Genomic DNA, 17,512 nt, shown 5'->3' with positions numbered 1-17,512 from the left:
ATAGGTAAGTGATTAATTTCCAAAAATTTGTTGGAATTTAGTTTCACGCAAATTGGGCAATCATAACATCTAGTAATTTTTTATTTGTTAGTCAATTAGTGTTTCCAAGTCATTTTGTTGCATACCTTGAAATGGCTTGCTTCGTCCATTGCATTTTGAGGATTTTTTTTTGTCCCTAATTTTTAAAATGAAGCTAATAGTCCCCGACATTTTAAAAGCAAAGTAAATTAATCATTGAATAACAACCTGATATAGATTTAGAGGTAAAATTAAAACGCTATTTTAGTTTATTCTAAATCTAACTACACCTGATTAGGATTGTTATCGGATCAAGCCAAATTCGAATAATGCACTACTTGAGTAAAAATATTTGAACTCAATTGAATTTGAGTTTGAATTTAAGTTAGTCAAGTACTTCAAAGTTGAGGTCAAACTTATTTTATTGAGCTTGTCAAGTTCTTCAAAATTGAATTCGAACTTATTTTACTTTATTCAACCTCAATCGAATTTTTAAGTTCTATTTTGTAGTAAATTTATAAATTTGCAACAAAAGATTAAAAATTATTTTATAAACATACTACTTAATAATGGTTTGTTTGGATAACCAACTTATCTCAAATAATATTTTACTTGCATCATAAACACATTTTCCAACCCATCTTTTTATATTCCCAATCACCTTTTTATCTCACATACATCACATCACAAAAAGTGTTACAGTAATTATTTCAAATAATATTTCAAATAATACCCTATCCAAACAAATGTTTGACGAGAACATGAGTTTTAAATTTTTCTTACTCGAATTTGAGTCAATTACCCTATCAAATCATTTGAATTCAACTCGTACCCGATAAGGGACCCAAAAAAATTTATCTAGAGGTGAGTGACAAAATAGATAATTTTCCCTTTAGAATATCAATGAGAATTACTGTGCAATACATTTCACATCGACGATCTTGAAGTTAATTTTTTGGGGTAAATTCCAGTTAGAGCTATTCATTGGGAATGTCTTGCTTGGATTGTCAAATTTTTTTTCCAAAAATTTTACTTTTTCTATAAATATATTTTTTATCACCCTTTTAGGCTTTTACCAATATATAATATTAAATAGTTATTATATATATATATATATATTATTTATTTATTTTTACAAAAACTCCGAAACATTGGAATCAAACAAGCGAGTTGGAACGAAATCATGTTACTTCACGTGGGAATAGGGCCAGCGGTAAAATTACCAGCGCTCGCTGTATTCTTTTAAGCCCACTCACTGGACTTCAATAGGGAATTTAATAAAAGGAAAAAGGAAGAAATTGAGGGTTTAAGGGGACTGGAGAAAGGAGTAGAAAGTACCTCTAATCGGGTAAACATACACAAAACATTCACTCATTGATCTTATCTCATCTCAGTGATCCTGCGATGGTTTCCATCTCCACTTTGTTGCGCTATGTAGGCTGCAGGATGGAATACGCCGCTAGGGTTGGCATGAAGGTGATTTCCTTCTCCTTCTTCCCTTCATCTCTGTCATTTTTACCTGCATTTTTTTGTTAAACTGATTAGTTCTATCGCATCTAGTCAAAGTTTGTAAAATTTTTCAACTTGTTGGTTGGATTGTCCGGATTCTTTGGTAGTATCGAGCTCTTTGATTAGCAGATGGGTTTCGTTAACTCAAAATGGGAGGTTAAAACTGGCCTGAAGCTTCTTAAAGATGCAATCTTTTTCGATTGTTCGGTATCTTTGTTGCATACCTTTAGTTTAGATTTCTTTTGCTTCTCAAAGTTCGTTTGGATTGGTTTGCTGGTGGTAGAATTTGTTGCTCGTACGGTTGCAACTTTAATACTTTTACATATTCAGGGATTTCCTTCAAAAAAAAAAAGGAAGGTTTTTCCCGTGCTAGTGATATTTTTTGTTCCATGTTTTTCTTAATGGGCTGCGAATTGGTTTCTTTATTGAACCAACTGTGATATAAGAAGGGGCAAACTCCAGGTCGATTACTTGCACACAAACAACAGATTAGCAGAACACAGCTGTGAGTACAAAGATCCCTTGGACATGTTTGGGCCCATTAGAATTGATGAGAATAATGAACTCTGCCTTAGTTATTCTTTTAAGAGATGATATTGCTACCATTCTTATTCAAAAGACTGAGCGTCTGTGGTAGTCATTCTTTGTTGCTGGTGGATCTTATCTGTAGGCAATGTCGTACCGAAATCTTACTATAATGGCCACCTTTGCCAACTGCTCATAGATGATGTCTAGATAAGGTTTTGTATTTGCAGCAGAGATCTTTCTCCTGAAGAGCATTTTGACATTATTTTACTTGCTTCCTGCATTTGTTCCTTTCCCCATGTTATATGGTTTCAAAACCCTCAACTTTGATCTTTATGAAGCAGAGATGTTTTTCCCAAAGAACATTTTGACATTATTTTACTTGCTTCCTGCATTTGCTTCTTTCCCCATGTTATGTGGTTTCAAAACCCTCAACCTTGATCTTTTAAACTTCCTAAGATAAGCTTCTTTCTAGTGTACCTGTTTACTTTGATGATACTCATCCGTTAACCTATGGATGTTCTGATTTTCTATTTACCTGCATACGCAACAGATCAATGTCATGTTGCTTTTCGCTGTGTGAAGTATGTAAATATAATTTTGTGCATATCAAGGAAATTTTGTCCTTTTACAATTAGGCCAGTTCACTTATGTGAAATCAAAATCTTTACTCTATGAACAGCTGTTTTACTTGATTGCCAAAGGTTAAGTGATTATGCATGCAATTGATCCATTATTTGTAGTCAAATTTCATCTGAATACTTGTTTTAATTCTTTTTGAAAATGCTAAGATGCAATTTCTTTGAACTAAGGAAGAGATTTTAGCATGTTTTATAGGTTTCTTTATATCAGAATACTGAAAAAGGTTTAAATTTTAATTGCATGTTCTTGAATCTGTCTCACTTGAAAAATGCTTTTCCTGCTTTTTTTTCAGCTGACTGTTCAGTTGTTCAAGGTGATTGTCTTTGTTTGTAATTTCATGTCTTTTTGCCAGTGGATTATACTGATTTCTGATTTTATATTGATGCAGAGCTATGAAAGAGGTGCCAAGGATGTTGACATAATGAAAAATTTCTTTCAAGGAAAGTTGACGTTTCTGCACTTCAATAAAGGGGAAGAGATGGCTCCAACAATAGGATCTCAGGGTGGAACTCTTCTTGTGCGAAAAATACCAATGCCAGATGCAAAGTAATTTTGCCGAATAGATCTATGGAATCAGTAGTTGTTTGTGATTTTTATGTATATTCTGCATATTTGATACTGAATCTCGGGGAGCTTTGTGCGCCTTGATGAGAAACTAGGTGACCCTACTGATTCTAACTTCTTCATTTAAAACAGATCAAGACTGTATATGAAATATCGTGCTGGTTTTATTTGTAAATTGAAGATGTTCTGTCATAGTTTCTAGGTTAACTGTACTTTTGGTAAAGTTGTAAATCAAATAGCCTGTAACTCTGTGACATGATTGGGCATATTGAATTTGAATTGTAATGATTTTCACTTGTACAGGGCTTTATAATTGCCTTCATTTGCTCATCATAATTGTCTTTCTTTGACAGGCGGGTTTTTGTCGGGGATCTTGTAGTTCTGAAGGACCCTGCAAATTCAGATGATTATCTTGTTCGTAGATTGGCTGCTATTGAAGGGTATGAGATGGTGTCTACTGATGATAAAGACGAGCCTTTTGTTCTTGAAGATGATCAGTGCTGGGTGTTGGCTGACAATGAAAATATAAAGCCCAAGGTTTTTACTTATTTATATTGCTTGTGTTGTTTTGCTGTCAGTATTAACTTTTTGGACGTATATTTGATTTCTCTATTTATTTAGGTGCTGGTGTTTCATAATGCATAATGACTTATCATGCTATAAAAATGAGCATGTGACAAGGATAGTATTGGAACCATGTCTTTAACTCAGAAGAATAGCTATAATCAAGTTCTTATACTGAGGAGATTATATGGTCCTATTTAATCCTGTATTTCCCATGGGCATCTTTTTAAGAGAGAAGTTTTTGGAGTGCTTGGGGTATAATTTATCTGGCTTTCCGCTGCAAACACATGCGTTGTCCATAAGTCTGTACATCTTGTGTCCTGAGGACAAGTTGTCGGCCAGTTGGATCGTCTGTAAAGTGTCAACACGGAGATATTACCATAGGTGTCTGATGTTTTACCAGACCCATCTAACCAGTTCTAAGCAGCTGTAAAACCATTTGTAAACATTTACTCTCTCTCCTTCATTCCAATATTTTTATTCTTCTTTTATCATCTCTGAATTTGTGCCAGATCTTTAATGTTTTCCTGGTGTTTTACATTCAGATTCACTTGTCAATCATCTCTCTTACAATTGCTATTAAGAGCCCAAAAATGGCGACTACATAGTATCTTGCCATCCTCTCTCTCTTTCCCCCAGGGGGGGGGGAGTGGTGGTGGAGGAATTCACCTTATTTGATGTTCAAATTTACTCATGATTGTACATGGTGCAAGATAGTGATTTAGCTTGGTATTCTGATGTCATAAGCATAATTTAACTTGGAATTCAGATGTTGATGATTACTTACTTCTGTCTTTCTCTCATGACTCTTGTATAGCAGGAAGCCCATGATAGCAGAACATTTGGACCTGTTTCCATGACAGACATAGTGGGCAGAGTTATATATTGCCTGAGAAATGCTGTCGACCATGGTCCTGTAAGCAATAGGTTAGCTGCTTCATTTTGTCAGCTTAACTGCCTTTTGTTAGACCAATTCCAATTTATGATGCATGATTACATACTCTAATTAGATGCATACTTGTGTAACTCTTTTATCAGTCAGTTTAGCATGCGGTATGATTCGCCCATACTGGAAGTTGAACTAGATGTTGATGAGATGGTAAAGAATCACAAAGCATAGAGCTACCGAGGAAGAAAACAGCTATGGTCCTCTTGGTTTGAATGTAATATTTTTGTCCATTTTCCTTGCTGGAACTTTTATCTTTTGCAAGTTGGAGCTCAACACAAAATGAGAGTTAATGGAGGTCTTATGAATGAAGATTCTCTTGCAGGATGGTGGCCGGTTTAGTATTTTTCCATAACAAGGGAAGAGTCCCCAACAAATGGTTACGTCTTTCTTTCGTGTTGGACGCTTCAACCAGCCTGCGCTTGAGTTGTTTGTCCAGTGTATTTGGACATTTTCCTGATCTGAACTCTGAAATCGACAGGAAAACATTCGAGTTGAACCGACTATCGTGCTGAAGAATGCTTGTTTGCTTAGATTTAGGCTTTGACCTTGTCGTTAACATGTAGGGTAGGCAAATTCTTACAAGTATTTAATATCATTAATAGTCTGCATAAAATAACTCTGCTGGCTCAGTTCTTCTAATTTGTGTGTTATTGACATGCGGTTGACTGCAAGCATTCGGTCTTGGATTGCCATTTCGGTTTGGGCCAATTAAATAAACTACGCTTGTTTACTTAAATAAACAAAACGCTTGACATATATATCAAAGTTGAAACTAAATTTCCAGTTGTTACTGAAAAGTGTCATTGATGATTCCATAAAATCATTGGAGACTAAAGCCTTGATGGTGCAGAAAAAATGAAAATTGAGAAATTAGAAGTTTAACCCTTAAGCTTTTTCATATTTATATTTTGACCCCAAAAATATTTGTGAATTTGAAAATCTCCTAATCCTTAAAATTTTTTAACCAGACGATGTATTTCAATTCACATTTATTTCAAATCCATGGACTTAAATCCCTTGTCCAAATAAATTCCATCGACCCAAACGGACCCCATAAGAATTGTGCATTTTTTTTTTCAAGTGAAAGGTAGCTCTTACATGCATTTTTTTTTTGTCGATACAGGGGTGTCCGGGTCAATCTTTAGGGGGTCCGACTAATCCCCTGCGGCCCGGGTCCGGCGCCCCAACCCGACCCAAACACGATAAGTGCGCGGAGGAATCCAGTAGAGCAGAAACTCGAACTTGGGACCAAGTGGTCACCAGTGGAAGGTGCTACCGCTGGACCATTCACTCGGGGGCTCTTACATGCAATTCCTCTCATTTTATCCTCTACTGTTCAGGTCCCATTTCCATCCAATTGGTTCTATTGATCACGGCTGAGAAAAGCACACACTCAATGCATGCAATACCAAAAAAAAAAAAAAAAGGTATGCAAAAGAATAAAATAGGAGAAATTATGTGCGAAAATGGAATTAAAAAAAATGAAATGAAGATGTCTACTTAGTGAACATAAATATTAAATAACCTCACTTCAGATTGTGGAGCCATCAAATTTTTCTTTATCTTTTCCCAGCTAAAAATAGTTAATCCTAGCAAGCCTCAATTGCCTAAATTAAGATATAATTCTATTACTAATTCCATAGACAGTTAAAAGAAAAGGAAAAAATAGTTTTGCCGGCTCAGGTTGGCAACTGGAGTGGCAAGTAGTGAAAAGTCCACAATTATCAGCGGGCAGTGGTCTTCATATATTAAACAGTCCAAGGCTTCATGCCGCCTCCCTACGCTCCCCGCTGACTGGCGCGTCCAACGTTCTCCACATTATGCAAGACGGGTTTTGAGAATCCATACTTAAAACCCTACCCCCAAAAACAGGGGAAAAAAGAAAACAAAGAAAAGAAGAAAGAATGTCCCGTGCAATTCATTTCATTGCCAAAAGTGTTCCAGGTAATAAAAAGGTGCTCTAGTATTTCTTCTCATTTGTATTTCTCTATTCATTCCAGGCTAAAGCTGTCTTAGTACTATGATGTTTGCCGAACCAGATACTTCCAATAATATGTGAACGATGCTTGTGAATCATTAGGCTTCGGTAAGAACGACAGGTTTCAAGGGTTTTTCCTAGTATGCTATTGCATTCTATCTGTTTGATGAAATGTCTATTTCTGATTCCGTTCAGTATTTTTGTTTGCCAAGAACATTTTTATGCTCTGGTATGCATGATTGCAACTATTGTCAAGTATCTGAATTTTTTTAAATGCATTATCCCATAGGGGAGATGAACTTAGGTGTACGAATGGTAATGAAATAAGCACCATTAGTTCCAAATTTTCCGTGCAGAGTCTGTATTCACACCCTCATCCCTCTCTTGGGTTTCTCCATTTCAATTAGATATTTAGGGCATGTGCTGTATGTGAGGCGTTCTGAAATTTTTGAGAATCTTTTTGGATTTTTTTCCATGCTATTATTCCAGAAGAATTGGCACGGATGCAAATGAAAGTTTTTATTCTTTATACAGTGCTAACGTGTAAGGGGACTTATTTTATTAGGTGATTCGACTGTATGTAGGTAAATAGAGATTCTTGCTGTGCTTGGGGATTTAAGAATTTAAAAAACCCATCATTTTTATCTTAGCGGAATTTGAGGTTTTGGTTTGTTTAAAAGTGGTGTGTGCTTGAAATGTATGAAGATGCATTTTAATGGAGTTGAGTATGGTGCCTAATTCCATGGATACTCATTTAGCTTCTTGAGGGTTCGTCACTGCAAACTGGTGCTGTCAATTCAGCTTTAATTCATGGTTAATCCAGCTGCTGGAAATTTGACAAGCTGAAAATATTCATGAATCAATATGCCTTTGAATTGATCGTGGATGCTGGGGAGAGATCAAGATGAATGAAAGTGCAAAACGGAGTACAGTATTTGCCCAAGGGAGACATTATTGTTTGTCTAAGAACTTACACAGTTACATTTTGGGTTTTCCTCTTAACTCTCTGCCAAAGGTGTCTTTGTATTCTTATATGCTCATGGCGTGTTTATTTGTTTTGTAATATTTGATATTGGAAACTGGACTTTAATAACAAGATATGGAGTAACTTTCAAAAAAAGAAAAATCTGTCGTTAGTTAGGTAAGCTCTAACATACGGAGAAATGATAAGGAAATGTCTACCTCAGACTGAGTAATTGTGTGTAATCTTTTCTGTTGCTTCTTGTAAATAACAGTCGTGGCTTTCTGATCCTCTCTTTGCCATTATAAATTTGTCTTTTGACTTGCTTAAGGTCACCTCGAGATGCCCCTGCAGCCACTCGTAAATCAGCTGTTACATGAAACTTCTAATGATTTGAATATACCTAATATTCTTTATACCTCTTTAGCATCCTAAAAAGGAAGGACAAATCAAATATGTATAGATCCACTCTTTTCATTGTTTTCAGGACACGGGCCTCCTGATGGCACTGGTCTCCCTTGCCAAGGAGTTTCTGGAAGAGCTGTTTGCTTAACACCATACCCTTCTCGTGGTTCCAACAAAAACTCCGCCAAGATCAAGCATTTGCGGTGCACCGTCAGGAATACCTCTCCTGTATGTAGTGCAAGTTCTGGCGGTCATAGGAGGAATCCTGATTTCTCAAGGCAAAACAAACATGGATTTTCCCGAAACAGGAACAGGCAAAATGAAGACCGAGAGGGTTTTGACAGCCTTGAAGAATCTGAGATGTTTTCTTCCAAGAATGGGCCTCTACTGACTACCTCTGGCATCCCCAGATTCCAGGCCACTGCAACTCCTGGTCCTAGGGAAAAGGAAATAGTTGAATTATTCAGGAAAGTCCAGGCTCAGCTTCGCAAAAGAGCAGCTGTCAAGGAAGAGAGGAAGATTGAGCAGTCACAGAGAAAGGGCAAAGAGAGTGAGACTGTTGATTCTCTCCTCAAGCTATTAAGGAAACACTCAGTTCAACAAGGAAAAAGAAGCAGTGATATTGACAGTGGCAGAGACTTCATTTTGGACCAGCCTGAGCAGAATAGCTCATTCTCTCAAGAGAAAAATACCGTAATATATGACTCAAACCACAGCGTGAAGCACGAGAAGCGAGAAAGTGAAGCTCCAGTTATGTCTCGGCCAAGGTCAAACTTCCAGCGTAGATCACCTGTTCCTCTAGTGAAAAATGAGCCTGTATTTTCTGATGAAGATGCTATGAGTTCTGTCTCACGGGCAAGCACTGTTCAGGAAGGGAAGAAGAAAAGTTTGGAGCCTGAATTTGGGGTTGGGCCTGACATTGAATCTGATACTGAGCCCACTTTCTCAGATGGTGACGAATTCGACGAGATGTCTGAGGACGAAATTTCAGGAATTTATGACGATGATAATGAGAATGTACAAGAACCAGATGCTGATGAATACAGCAACTTAAGTGAGATGAAGCTAATAGAACTGAGAGCACTGGCAAAATCTCGTGGTTTGAGGGGATTCTCGAAGTTGAAGAAACATGAGCTTATCGAGTTGCTGAGCGGAGGCTGAATTTGATTGCTTTTCGTGCATGAAGATTTCCCTTTTACATGGATTGATATGGATCCTAGAATTATCATTATTATTTTTTGTTTGGGTGGGGATTCTGATACACAAAACATGATTTTGTTTTTCCAGAGAATTGGGTGTTAAGCCAGTTATTTGGCCTTTATCCTTCTCGGCAAGTGCATTTTATTTGTTCGGTCCCCATGTCTTCCTCTATTTATGAAGCAGTCTTTTTCTTGCACTCTGGTGCCCGCACCCTCATGGCCGCAATTCTGGTAATCACCATTCACCAAACATAGCCTTGTTGGGACGGACATTCTGATGTCAAAACTAGAAAAGAAAGAGAGAAGGCAAAGTCGAACTTCAGACGTATGTTTTCTGTGGATTATGGTCGACAATTTCATTGGCGGTAGGCGAACCTTACCTTCAGGAGTCAGAGAGACCGAGATCGGTTGTGCATATATATCTTTTCGGGTTTATCTAAATTCTTCCTTCCGTTGTTTTATATTAACCAAGAGTCCCATCAGCTTATCAAAATCATGCGACCGGTTAGAAGTTGGCCTTTCGGCGCCAACCTAACCGGAATGTGGCGGGCATGGTATTTTAGATTAGTACTAGTAGACTCTACCTCGACGTAGTTGTACGTCCTACTTTTTTTAAATTTTTATTTTTTTTATGTTGGGTAATTTTAATAAAGAGCACACCTACCTTCTTTAATTATCTTGACCCCCCCTGTTCTAGCGGTAAAGGAAATGGTACTACTAACTATAGAAAAAGTGGTTAATGTTGCCTGGTGGTTGTTCGATTTAAATCCTGTTTCACGCGTTTGGCAAAATTGCCTGTCTCTTCATTTATGATTTAAGCAGCAGTACCTGTAGGAGTAGTACCGAAATTTGATCTTTATGATCGGTAGCTAAGGAGGACGCCGGTCGACTGGCTATTTGATGTTGTTGCACCAAAGCGCAATACATTGGTTGGTATTCGTGCTGTCGCCGTTGAAAATAATTAATGAGAGCATCACCGTTTATTAATCATTATCCGCGCGAAGTACCATTCAAGAAAAAGACTGAGACCATTTGCCTTTTGACCTTGTACCAAAAGAGAATATATGTGTTCTTTTTTTCATCCAATTTTCCTCCTATTTCTAAGCCACCTTGTTATTAACTCTATATATAACAGCAGCGAAAAAGATTGGCAGTCAACGTGAGCAATACTACTGATAAAATCATGAAACTCATTTAGAGAGAGAGAGAGAGATGACCAGCTGCCGCATCATGGTTGGTTGCCGGGCTCCGACATTGTAGTCGAGGATTCCCTCCCACAAACCAGAAAAATGGTTCAAGTAGTCGAGGATGCATTAATGCAGTGGAACCCTCAAAATACATTTGTACGTATAATGTATGTACTGCTGGGCCGAGGAAATTCTCCACCTAATGCTCCTCCAGCTCAGGTCGCGGGTAGGTTCTTGAATACGGAGCCAGTTAGCAGCTGTGGTAGCTGCCTGCGATTTGGTAAAGGGATGCTTTGGTTTCGGTGGATGATCTTTCCTTGGACTTTTTTTTAATACGCACGAATGGCAATTACCTGGCTGTCACAAAATTATTATCAAAAAATTTCTCACTTACTGATTTTACCTCAGATTTTTTTTTTCTTTTTTTAGAAACCAGCCTGCCATATCCCAGTTCAAGTTGTAGCACTACTCGGTTAAGAATATAGACAGAGTGGCGGATTGAATTTTCCTGTTTCACTATCATGATGAAGGTTGAATACTTCTTGTTGTCAAGGCCGATTGCATTTAATCATCAACTTGTATGCTGGTGGGTTAAATTTAATCTTCTTCCAAAAGTTTTCACGTTATCAAAGAACGACAAAGGAAAAAAAAAAATACTCCATACTAATAAACCAACTATATTCAATAATAACAAAAATAAACCATGGAATTTTTTTTTTTTTTTTGGTCTTATAAATCATATATCTTCAATACTTTTAGCCTTTTTCATTTTGGGTTAGAGGCACTTTATAGAAAGCCAATCAATCATTCTGGTTTCCCAGCAGTGTTCCAACTTTATCAGTTTCATTAAGAAAAGGTCCTCACTTTTTTAGCTTCCCCTAATCATGATATCAGATTCCTCATTAAAGATTTTCATTTCATCTGTCATTGTCATTTTTTTAATTGCTTGTCAATCATCTGCATAATTGTTAATTGCACTTCACCAAAGCCACCCAGCAAATCTGCAACTCTAATGGGCCCCACCAACTTTACCTCTCTCTTTTCTTTTTCCTTTTATTGTCTCCTCTCCTTCCCATTCCAATTCTTGCAACACTTCTCTCTCTGTTTCTAGAATGGAGCATGCTGGATGGTTTATGAGAATTATTCAAGGAGAAAGGAACTTCTGATTCTTGAGGATTAGTTATTGTAGCCTAAGTATTTTGATGCTAATTCCTAGATTCCATCAAGATCTGATTTTTATGGCTCGCTCCATCTAAATTCAGGTGAATCAGCAGCAGGTACATTCCTATCTAACCTCCAGTTTTCTTTTATATCGATTATCTGCTGTATAAAACCGCAATGGGTAAGATATGAAACCAGTTGATTGTTCTTGTCTTTTATGCTATCAGATTTTTCCCCCCTTGGCTTCAGCTGAATATAGCATTTCATATGACTAAAATGACGCTAATTTATATTGCGTTTGGGGAATATCTATGATAAAGATAATTTTCCATGGGTGGTTTCGTGCTCTATCATATGGTAAATCCTAATCAAGAAACTTTTTGGATTATCAAACAACTTGTTCCCGGAATGATAATTTACACTCTGAGGAAGAATGTTGATAGCTTGCAACTTGGATTGGGAAATCTGGCTTTAAACTCTGTAGTGCACGAGGCAAAGTGGGTAACTTTGTATTATCTTGAATTCACAATATCTTCTCAATCTGTAGCAGCTCTCTCTTTTCATTTATATTTTTCATTTTTAATCCTTCATGGAAGCTTGGGTACGTACTCTTGAGCTTGCACGTGGTTGCTGAGTTCTCTGCCTCAATAATTATCCTAGTGTAGCAAATACTATCCTGTTTCTTCAATTCACCTTCTCCGGTGCAATACCTATTACCTGCCAATATGTGAGATATATTTGCATAATTTTGTTAGTTTTGGTGTAATGGAATGAATGACAGTAATTGGATAACTGTTTTACTTTTGTTAATGGATCACATTTGTTTGAATTAGTGATGAATGGTTTGGTCCTTTCCCTACCTACATCTTTTTCATTCCTGTGATGGTATCAAGTCGATCAAGGACAAGTGAGAGAGAGATACAAAATCACTCCTTTTAACAGTATACAAATGTCGATTCATTTTAGTTGTACGAAGTTCTTTATACAAGAAGGCATAATTGGTTTTTTTTTTTTTTAAATTAAAGAAGGCATAATTGGCTTTTGGTTATGACTTGTTGGCAATTATTAAAGCCACTGGTGGTCAACCTGGAATGGGTTTTCACAGAATAAAGTTCTTTGACTTTTGTTTGATATTTTTATTATGTGTTATTGATTACTAAATTCTTTTATGACTTATGTGAACAGGTAAATGGACTTGGTGGCTGTAAGATGCCTTATTAACAGTGTATCTCGGTTTATTCATTTAGTAACATGTTCTCCTGTGAAGGCTATGCCTGCTCAGAATGACTATGTGCATCTGAGCTGTCTACTAAAGCATTTGAAACCATTACTTGACAATGTTGTTGATGGAAAAGTACCTTCAGATGAATTTCTTTGTAAAGAGTATGAACAATTGGATGTAGCAGTCAATGAGGCTAGGGAATTTTTCGAGAAATGGTCTCCAAAGATGAGCAAGATTCTTTGTGTGAGTACCTCCTCTTCATTATGAAATCTGTCCCGTATCAATTCATGCATTTTAGAATTGACATTAGGAAATTGTAAGGAAGAAGTAATGAACCAAACAAGGATAACATGAGAAGTACATAAAAAAATGAAGGGCCTCATGCTCATGAAGCAATGACGATGCTTATTTCATGTTTCATATGCTTCACAGCTCAACATTTCGGCAATTAATTACTTATAACTCCTAGATTTAACCTTATATAAGGCAGAATATGACTTCAAACAAGAGAAATGCAACGTGAAACTTGCCTCGTACTAGATAAAAATGATTATTTAAATTGGCAATCATCATTAGGAGGAGAACAACGAAGGCTGATACGATAACCTTGCGCAGCATATAAAGAGCACATTTTGCTTTTCTGCAACTCTCTTTAACATTTTTCTGTACAAGTTTTTTGGCTATCATCCTAAGTGAAGGCTGATAAAGGGTCCTACTTCGCAAACTACACATTCAGTAGGAGTTAACACATTTGTAATTTTACTATATACTTCCAGTTATAGGCCTTTAAAATCCTTTAATAGCTAGAAGCCCTTGAAACAAATCCGGAGCGAACTTTAGGGCAGTGACATGGTACTGAAGAGTAGTAAAGAAAGAGGAGGGATGATGTGTTGGTGCCATGCAGGACAGATACGTGCAATCACACATGCAAGCTGTTTGCTGCACTTTTTATCACCAAAAGAATTGAAGAAAAAGGAAAGGTGTAGAATAATTAGAAATTGAAATGTCCTTTGTTCTCCTTTGTCTGTGCTATCTGCAGGTTGTGCGAAGTGGCCTGTTGGTGCATAACATAGAAAGCACCTCGCTAAAGATTACACAAGTTCTATCTGGATTCTTGCAATCATCGGCATATACCAATAGCCTATGTGATTCTCAGGTATAGCTGCAACTTTGAGTGAATTGTCATCTATCCTTTCCTTACTTTATTGGATGAATTCTTTGACTAGAGACACTCTTTAGGAGGATTTTGTCTCACATGCGTATTTTGATCTCTACTTTGAAGCACTCTTGGCCACATAATCCTGTTTTATCGGCTTCCTGGTTGCCTAGACTTAACTGGTTTCAGATACTCCTTTTCAACATTTCATGCAGAAATTTCAGCATTTGAAGCTATCAAACCATGTAAACGAGGTGCTTCAAAAGATAACAGAAGGAAATATCCCTTCTTCTGAGCATCTTATTCCAATAATTGAGTCACTTAACTTGGCACCAAATCAGGAACTGCTGAATGAGTGTATTGCCCTGGAGAAGGAGAGAATGAAGGCTGAAGACCATAAACTGAATCAGAGCTTAGAAGAAATCAACCGTATCATTGTCCTATTGTCTCATATTCGAGATATAATGGTTAAACTTGACAACTTCGAGTCCTTAGATGGAATTAAGATCCCTCCCTACTTCCTTTGTCCTTTATCTGTAGAACTAATGATGGATCCAGTGATTGTGGCTTCTGGGCAAACCTATGAGAGGACTTCCATTAAAAAATGGCTTGATCATGGATTAAACATATGCCCTAAAACTCGTCAAAAACTGTCCCACACTAACCTTATCCCCAACTATACAGTTAAGGTTCTGATAGCAAATTGGTGTGAGGAGAAGAAAATAAAGCTTCCTAACCCTCCTGACTGCCTTAAGTGTGGATCGGTTACACCTCAGTCAGAGAATGTCAATCATGTGGATAATGTTCAATGTAATTTTGAAGGTGGGAATTCAATATTAGAATCTTCAGTTGACGCCCGAAATGATTCTGAAAAGAAGGTTGATGGTTCTAATGGATTCTGTTATGAGGAGCTGCATGTGTGTCAAGCTGAAAAGTCTGACCACTCCTCGACACACTCGTACGTCCACAGTAGGAGTGAATCAACATCAAGTGCTGTCTCTAGCATCGACTACCTGCCTTCAGCATTACCTGATTTATCTAGGATCTCAAATAATCATGATAATGTGAGTGCTAGATTAGGAGATACAGTGTCTGATTGCTCCCTATCTGCTTCGAATAAGAATCCTGAATCTTCTCCTTCTTTGACTGGAAGACACTACCACAGTTCCAAGACAATGGCTGAAATGGCTGTGAATGGAAATCATAATCCATCTAGATCACTATCACTTCCTTCTGAGGCTAGATGCAATGATCTGACCTCAACTTCTCATGTTGAAAAGCTCATTAAAGATTTGAAGAGTCAGTCAACTGAATTGCAAACTGCAGCTACAGCAGAATTGCGGTTTTTGGCGAAATATAACACTGAAAATCGTATTATCATTGGAAATTGTGGGGCTATTGCACCATTGATTTCATTGCTACGCTCGGATGTGAAGACAACCCAAGAGCATGCTGTCACTGCACTTCTAAATTTATCAATTAATGAGAAGATTAAAGCCCTAATTGCAGAAGAAGGAGCCCTTGATCCACTAATACACGTTTTGAGGACTGGAAATGCTGGAGCAAAGGAGAATGCTGCTGCATGCCTTTTCAGTCTCTCAGTTTTGGAGGAGTACAGGACAAAGATTGGTCGTTCAGCTGCAGTTAGAGCGTTAGTTGATCTTCTAGGATCAGGTACTGTCAGAGGGAAGAAAGATGCTGCTACTGCCTTGTTTAACCTGTCTATTCTTCATGAAAACAAAGCTCGTATAGTCCAGGCTGGAGCTGTTAAATATCTTGTGGAGTTGCTGGACCCTGATAGAGAAATGGTTGATAAAGCTGTTGCTCTTCTTGCAAATTTGTCTACCATAACAGAGGGATGCTCAGCCATTGCTCGAGAAGGGGGAATACCCTCATTGGTCGAGATTGTGGACACAGGCTCTCAGCGGGGAAAGGAGAATGCTGCTTCAATCCTGTTGCAACTGTGCATAAACAGTCCAAAGTATTGTCGGCTTGTTTTGCAAGAAGGAGCTGTCCCGCCTCTTGTTGCATTGTCTCAGTCTGGCACTCCAAGAGCAAAAGAAAAGGTTTGTGGTGTTCCCCCTTTCCTCCTGTGTTGGCATTTTAATTCATGCTGTATCATCGTTTGTCTTCTACTCATTAGATGCACTACGTTGTCTCAAGAAATACTCGTAGAGATGAATACAATGTTGGATTCTTTTTAGCCACAATTGTGGAAAATATTTGACCTGAATCTTCAAATCACTGGAAATAATATGGGATGATGGTCAATTTTTAATATTAACTTTGTGACATGTTAAGTTTCCATCTGTCTTCCCAACCTGTGACTTTATAATTATGAATATTATCATTTCCAATGATTATCTATAATTAACGTTGTCCAACAGGCATGCAATGTGGCATTAATGCTGACTCTTTTCTGAAAATATATTTGGCTTTCGAGTGACTTCAACAAAAAATTTGGCTTTGCCATTTGCAGAGACTGTTTATATCATTATGGCAGAATTGTGTATAAAGCAGTTGACACCATGTTGGACGGATAAGAAATTACATGAAAATATGGTTTTGGCATATTTTTCTTTTTTGATTTTATTTTTTTTTGAGGAGCATTTTATGTTATAAAGTTGTCTTTTGAATGAGGCAATTCTGAAATGTTTATTAATTTTATTGAATCTCTCTAGGTGGAGGCAGAGAATGTGATTTCTTAACTGCTCTTCATTTATATGGTGCAGGCACAGCAGCTTCTGAGCCACTTCCGCAGTCAGCGGGAAGGTGCTATGGGTAGAGGAAAGTCATGAGGTGAAAAGTTTGAACTAATTTATGCTTGTTCTCTCCGCAGTTTTATCAATGTAAGTAACTGCTGAAGCGAGTTTTCTTCACTGTTGTTTATCTAGAAGTTCTTTTAGCTGTTTACTTAGTGCAATTTGTGAGGTAGTCATGTTCACTTGGCCTGCAAATGAGAGTAGATCATCCGTTTTGTAGCTTTTAATACTGGCAGTTCCCGCTATTGCTTTCTCTTGTGGTAGTTACTTCGGACTCTATCGGAGTATTGCATGTATATGTGTATATATTCTTCAACTCCTGTTAATATCATCTTCCATGATGCAAAATGAATTTGAGGTTCTCTGCTCTTGGTGTAGATGGGGTGTCTGATCAGGGCGGCACCGCTTCTTAGCGGCTAAAATCCTTTTCGTTTCTTTGATTGCTTACAACTGGATTTCGTAGTGTATCATTGATTTTTTTTTGGCTGTGGAGGAGGCTAAAGAGTGAGGGCACAACCCCAACCACCAACCCCCCCCCCCCCCCCCCCCGCCCCCCACACCAAAAAAAAAAAGCTTTTTTTTGTTTGTTTGGTCCGCAGAATAAATGTAAAAGGCATCAACTTTAGTGCTCTTTCAAACATGATACTACTTTGAAGCATCCAAGAGTAGGGAGCGAAGTTCAAAAATAGATGTCTCAGATTGGCAGCAAT

General features: G+C 37.6%; 3 protein-coding genes across 8 annotated transcripts; all 3 read left to right on the top strand.

Moving 5' to 3' along the window:
* The first annotated feature begins 1,217 nt into the window (after positions 1 to 1,217).
* On the top strand, positions 1,218 to 5,410 carry LOC113716399 (mitochondrial ATP-independent inner membrane protease subunit 2-like). Of its 5 annotated transcripts, none has more exons than XR_011820561.1 (6): positions 1,218 to 1,494; positions 3,083 to 3,240; positions 3,612 to 3,795; positions 4,643 to 4,738; positions 4,861 to 4,985; positions 5,094 to 5,410. XR_011820561.1 is itself a non-coding variant. In XM_027240730.2 (6 exons), the coding sequence occupies exons 1-5, from the start codon at positions 1,423 to 1,425 to the stop codon at positions 4,940 to 4,942; spliced, it is 603 nt and encodes a 200-aa protein (XP_027096531.1). In that variant the 5' UTR covers positions 1,225 to 1,422; the 3' UTR covers positions 4,943 to 4,985; positions 5,094 to 5,410. The 5 variants fall into 5 exon arrangements, 3 of the variants coding, with proteins under 3 accessions (XP_027096531.1, XP_071919776.1, XP_027096522.1); XR_011820559.1 differs by having other exon boundaries at positions 1,220 to 1,494; positions 4,640 to 4,738; XM_027240730.2 differs by having other exon boundaries at positions 1,225 to 1,494; positions 4,643 to 4,749.
* Positions 5,411 to 6,510: 1,100 nt separating this feature from the next.
* Positions 6,511 to 9,511, top strand: LOC113716394 (rho-N domain-containing protein 1, chloroplastic-like). The gene is made up of 2 exons (XM_027240708.2): positions 6,511 to 6,715; positions 8,198 to 9,511. The coding sequence occupies exons 1-2, from the start codon at positions 6,676 to 6,678 to the stop codon at positions 9,274 to 9,276; spliced, it is 1,119 nt and encodes a 372-aa protein (XP_027096509.1). The 5' UTR covers positions 6,511 to 6,675; the 3' UTR covers positions 9,277 to 9,511.
* A 1,752-nt stretch (positions 9,512 to 11,263) lies between these two features.
* On the top strand, positions 11,264 to 17,179 carry LOC113716377 (U-box domain-containing protein 3). Of its 2 annotated transcripts, XM_027240680.2 has the most exons (5): positions 11,264 to 11,778; positions 12,848 to 13,127; positions 13,924 to 14,040; positions 14,256 to 16,106; positions 16,773 to 17,179. In XM_027240680.2, the coding sequence occupies exons 2-5, from the start codon at positions 12,852 to 12,854 to the stop codon at positions 16,836 to 16,838; spliced, it is 2,310 nt and encodes a 769-aa protein (XP_027096481.1). In that variant the 5' UTR covers positions 11,264 to 11,778; positions 12,848 to 12,851; the 3' UTR covers positions 16,839 to 17,179. The 2 variants fall into 2 exon arrangements, with proteins under 2 accessions (XP_027096481.1, XP_027096496.1); XM_027240695.2 differs by lacking the exons at positions 11,264 to 11,778; positions 12,848 to 13,127 and having other exon boundaries at positions 13,919 to 14,040; positions 14,230 to 16,106.
* The last annotated feature ends 333 nt before the right edge of the window (positions 17,180 to 17,512 follow it).

The sequence above is a fragment of the Coffea arabica genome, chromosome 1e (assembly GCF_036785885.1).
Source record: "Coffea arabica cultivar ET-39 chromosome 1e, Coffea Arabica ET-39 HiFi, whole genome shotgun sequence".
NCBI lineage: Eukaryota > Viridiplantae > Streptophyta > Magnoliopsida > Gentianales > Rubiaceae > Coffea > Coffea arabica.
The sequence above is the reverse complement of the archived record's forward strand: the minus strand, read 5'-3'. Positions and strand labels throughout refer to the sequence as shown.

Bases quoted from the DNA above. Each gene is read 5' to 3' on its own strand.
- LOC113716399 (XM_072063675.1), top strand. From the start codon at position 1,423: ATGGTTTCCATCTCCACTTTGTTGCGCTATGTAGGCTGCAGGATGGAA. The intron at 1,495-3,082 runs GTGATTTCCTTC...ATATTGATGCAG, and splicing joins CCGCTAGGGTTGGCATGAAG to AGCTATGAAAGAGGTGCCAA. The intron at 3,796-4,639 runs GTTTTTACTTAT...ACTCTTGTATAG, and splicing joins ATGAAAATATAAAGCCCAAG to CAGGAAGCCCATGATAGCAG.
- LOC113716394 (XM_027240708.2), top strand. From the start codon at position 6,676: ATGTCCCGTGCAATTCATTTCATTGCCAAAAGTGTTCCAG. The intron at 6,716-8,197 runs GTAATAAAAAGG...CATTGTTTTCAG, and splicing joins CATTGCCAAAAGTGTTCCAG to GACACGGGCCTCCTGATGGC.
- LOC113716377 (XM_027240680.2), top strand. From the start codon at position 12,852: ATGGACTTGGTGGCTGTAAGATGCCTTATTAACAGTGTATCTCGGTTT. The intron at 13,128-13,923 runs GTGAGTACCTCC...TGCTATCTGCAG, and splicing joins AGATGAGCAAGATTCTTTGT to GTTGTGCGAAGTGGCCTGTT. The intron at 16,107-16,772 runs GTTTGTGGTGTT...TATATGGTGCAG, and splicing joins CTCCAAGAGCAAAAGAAAAG to GCACAGCAGCTTCTGAGCCA.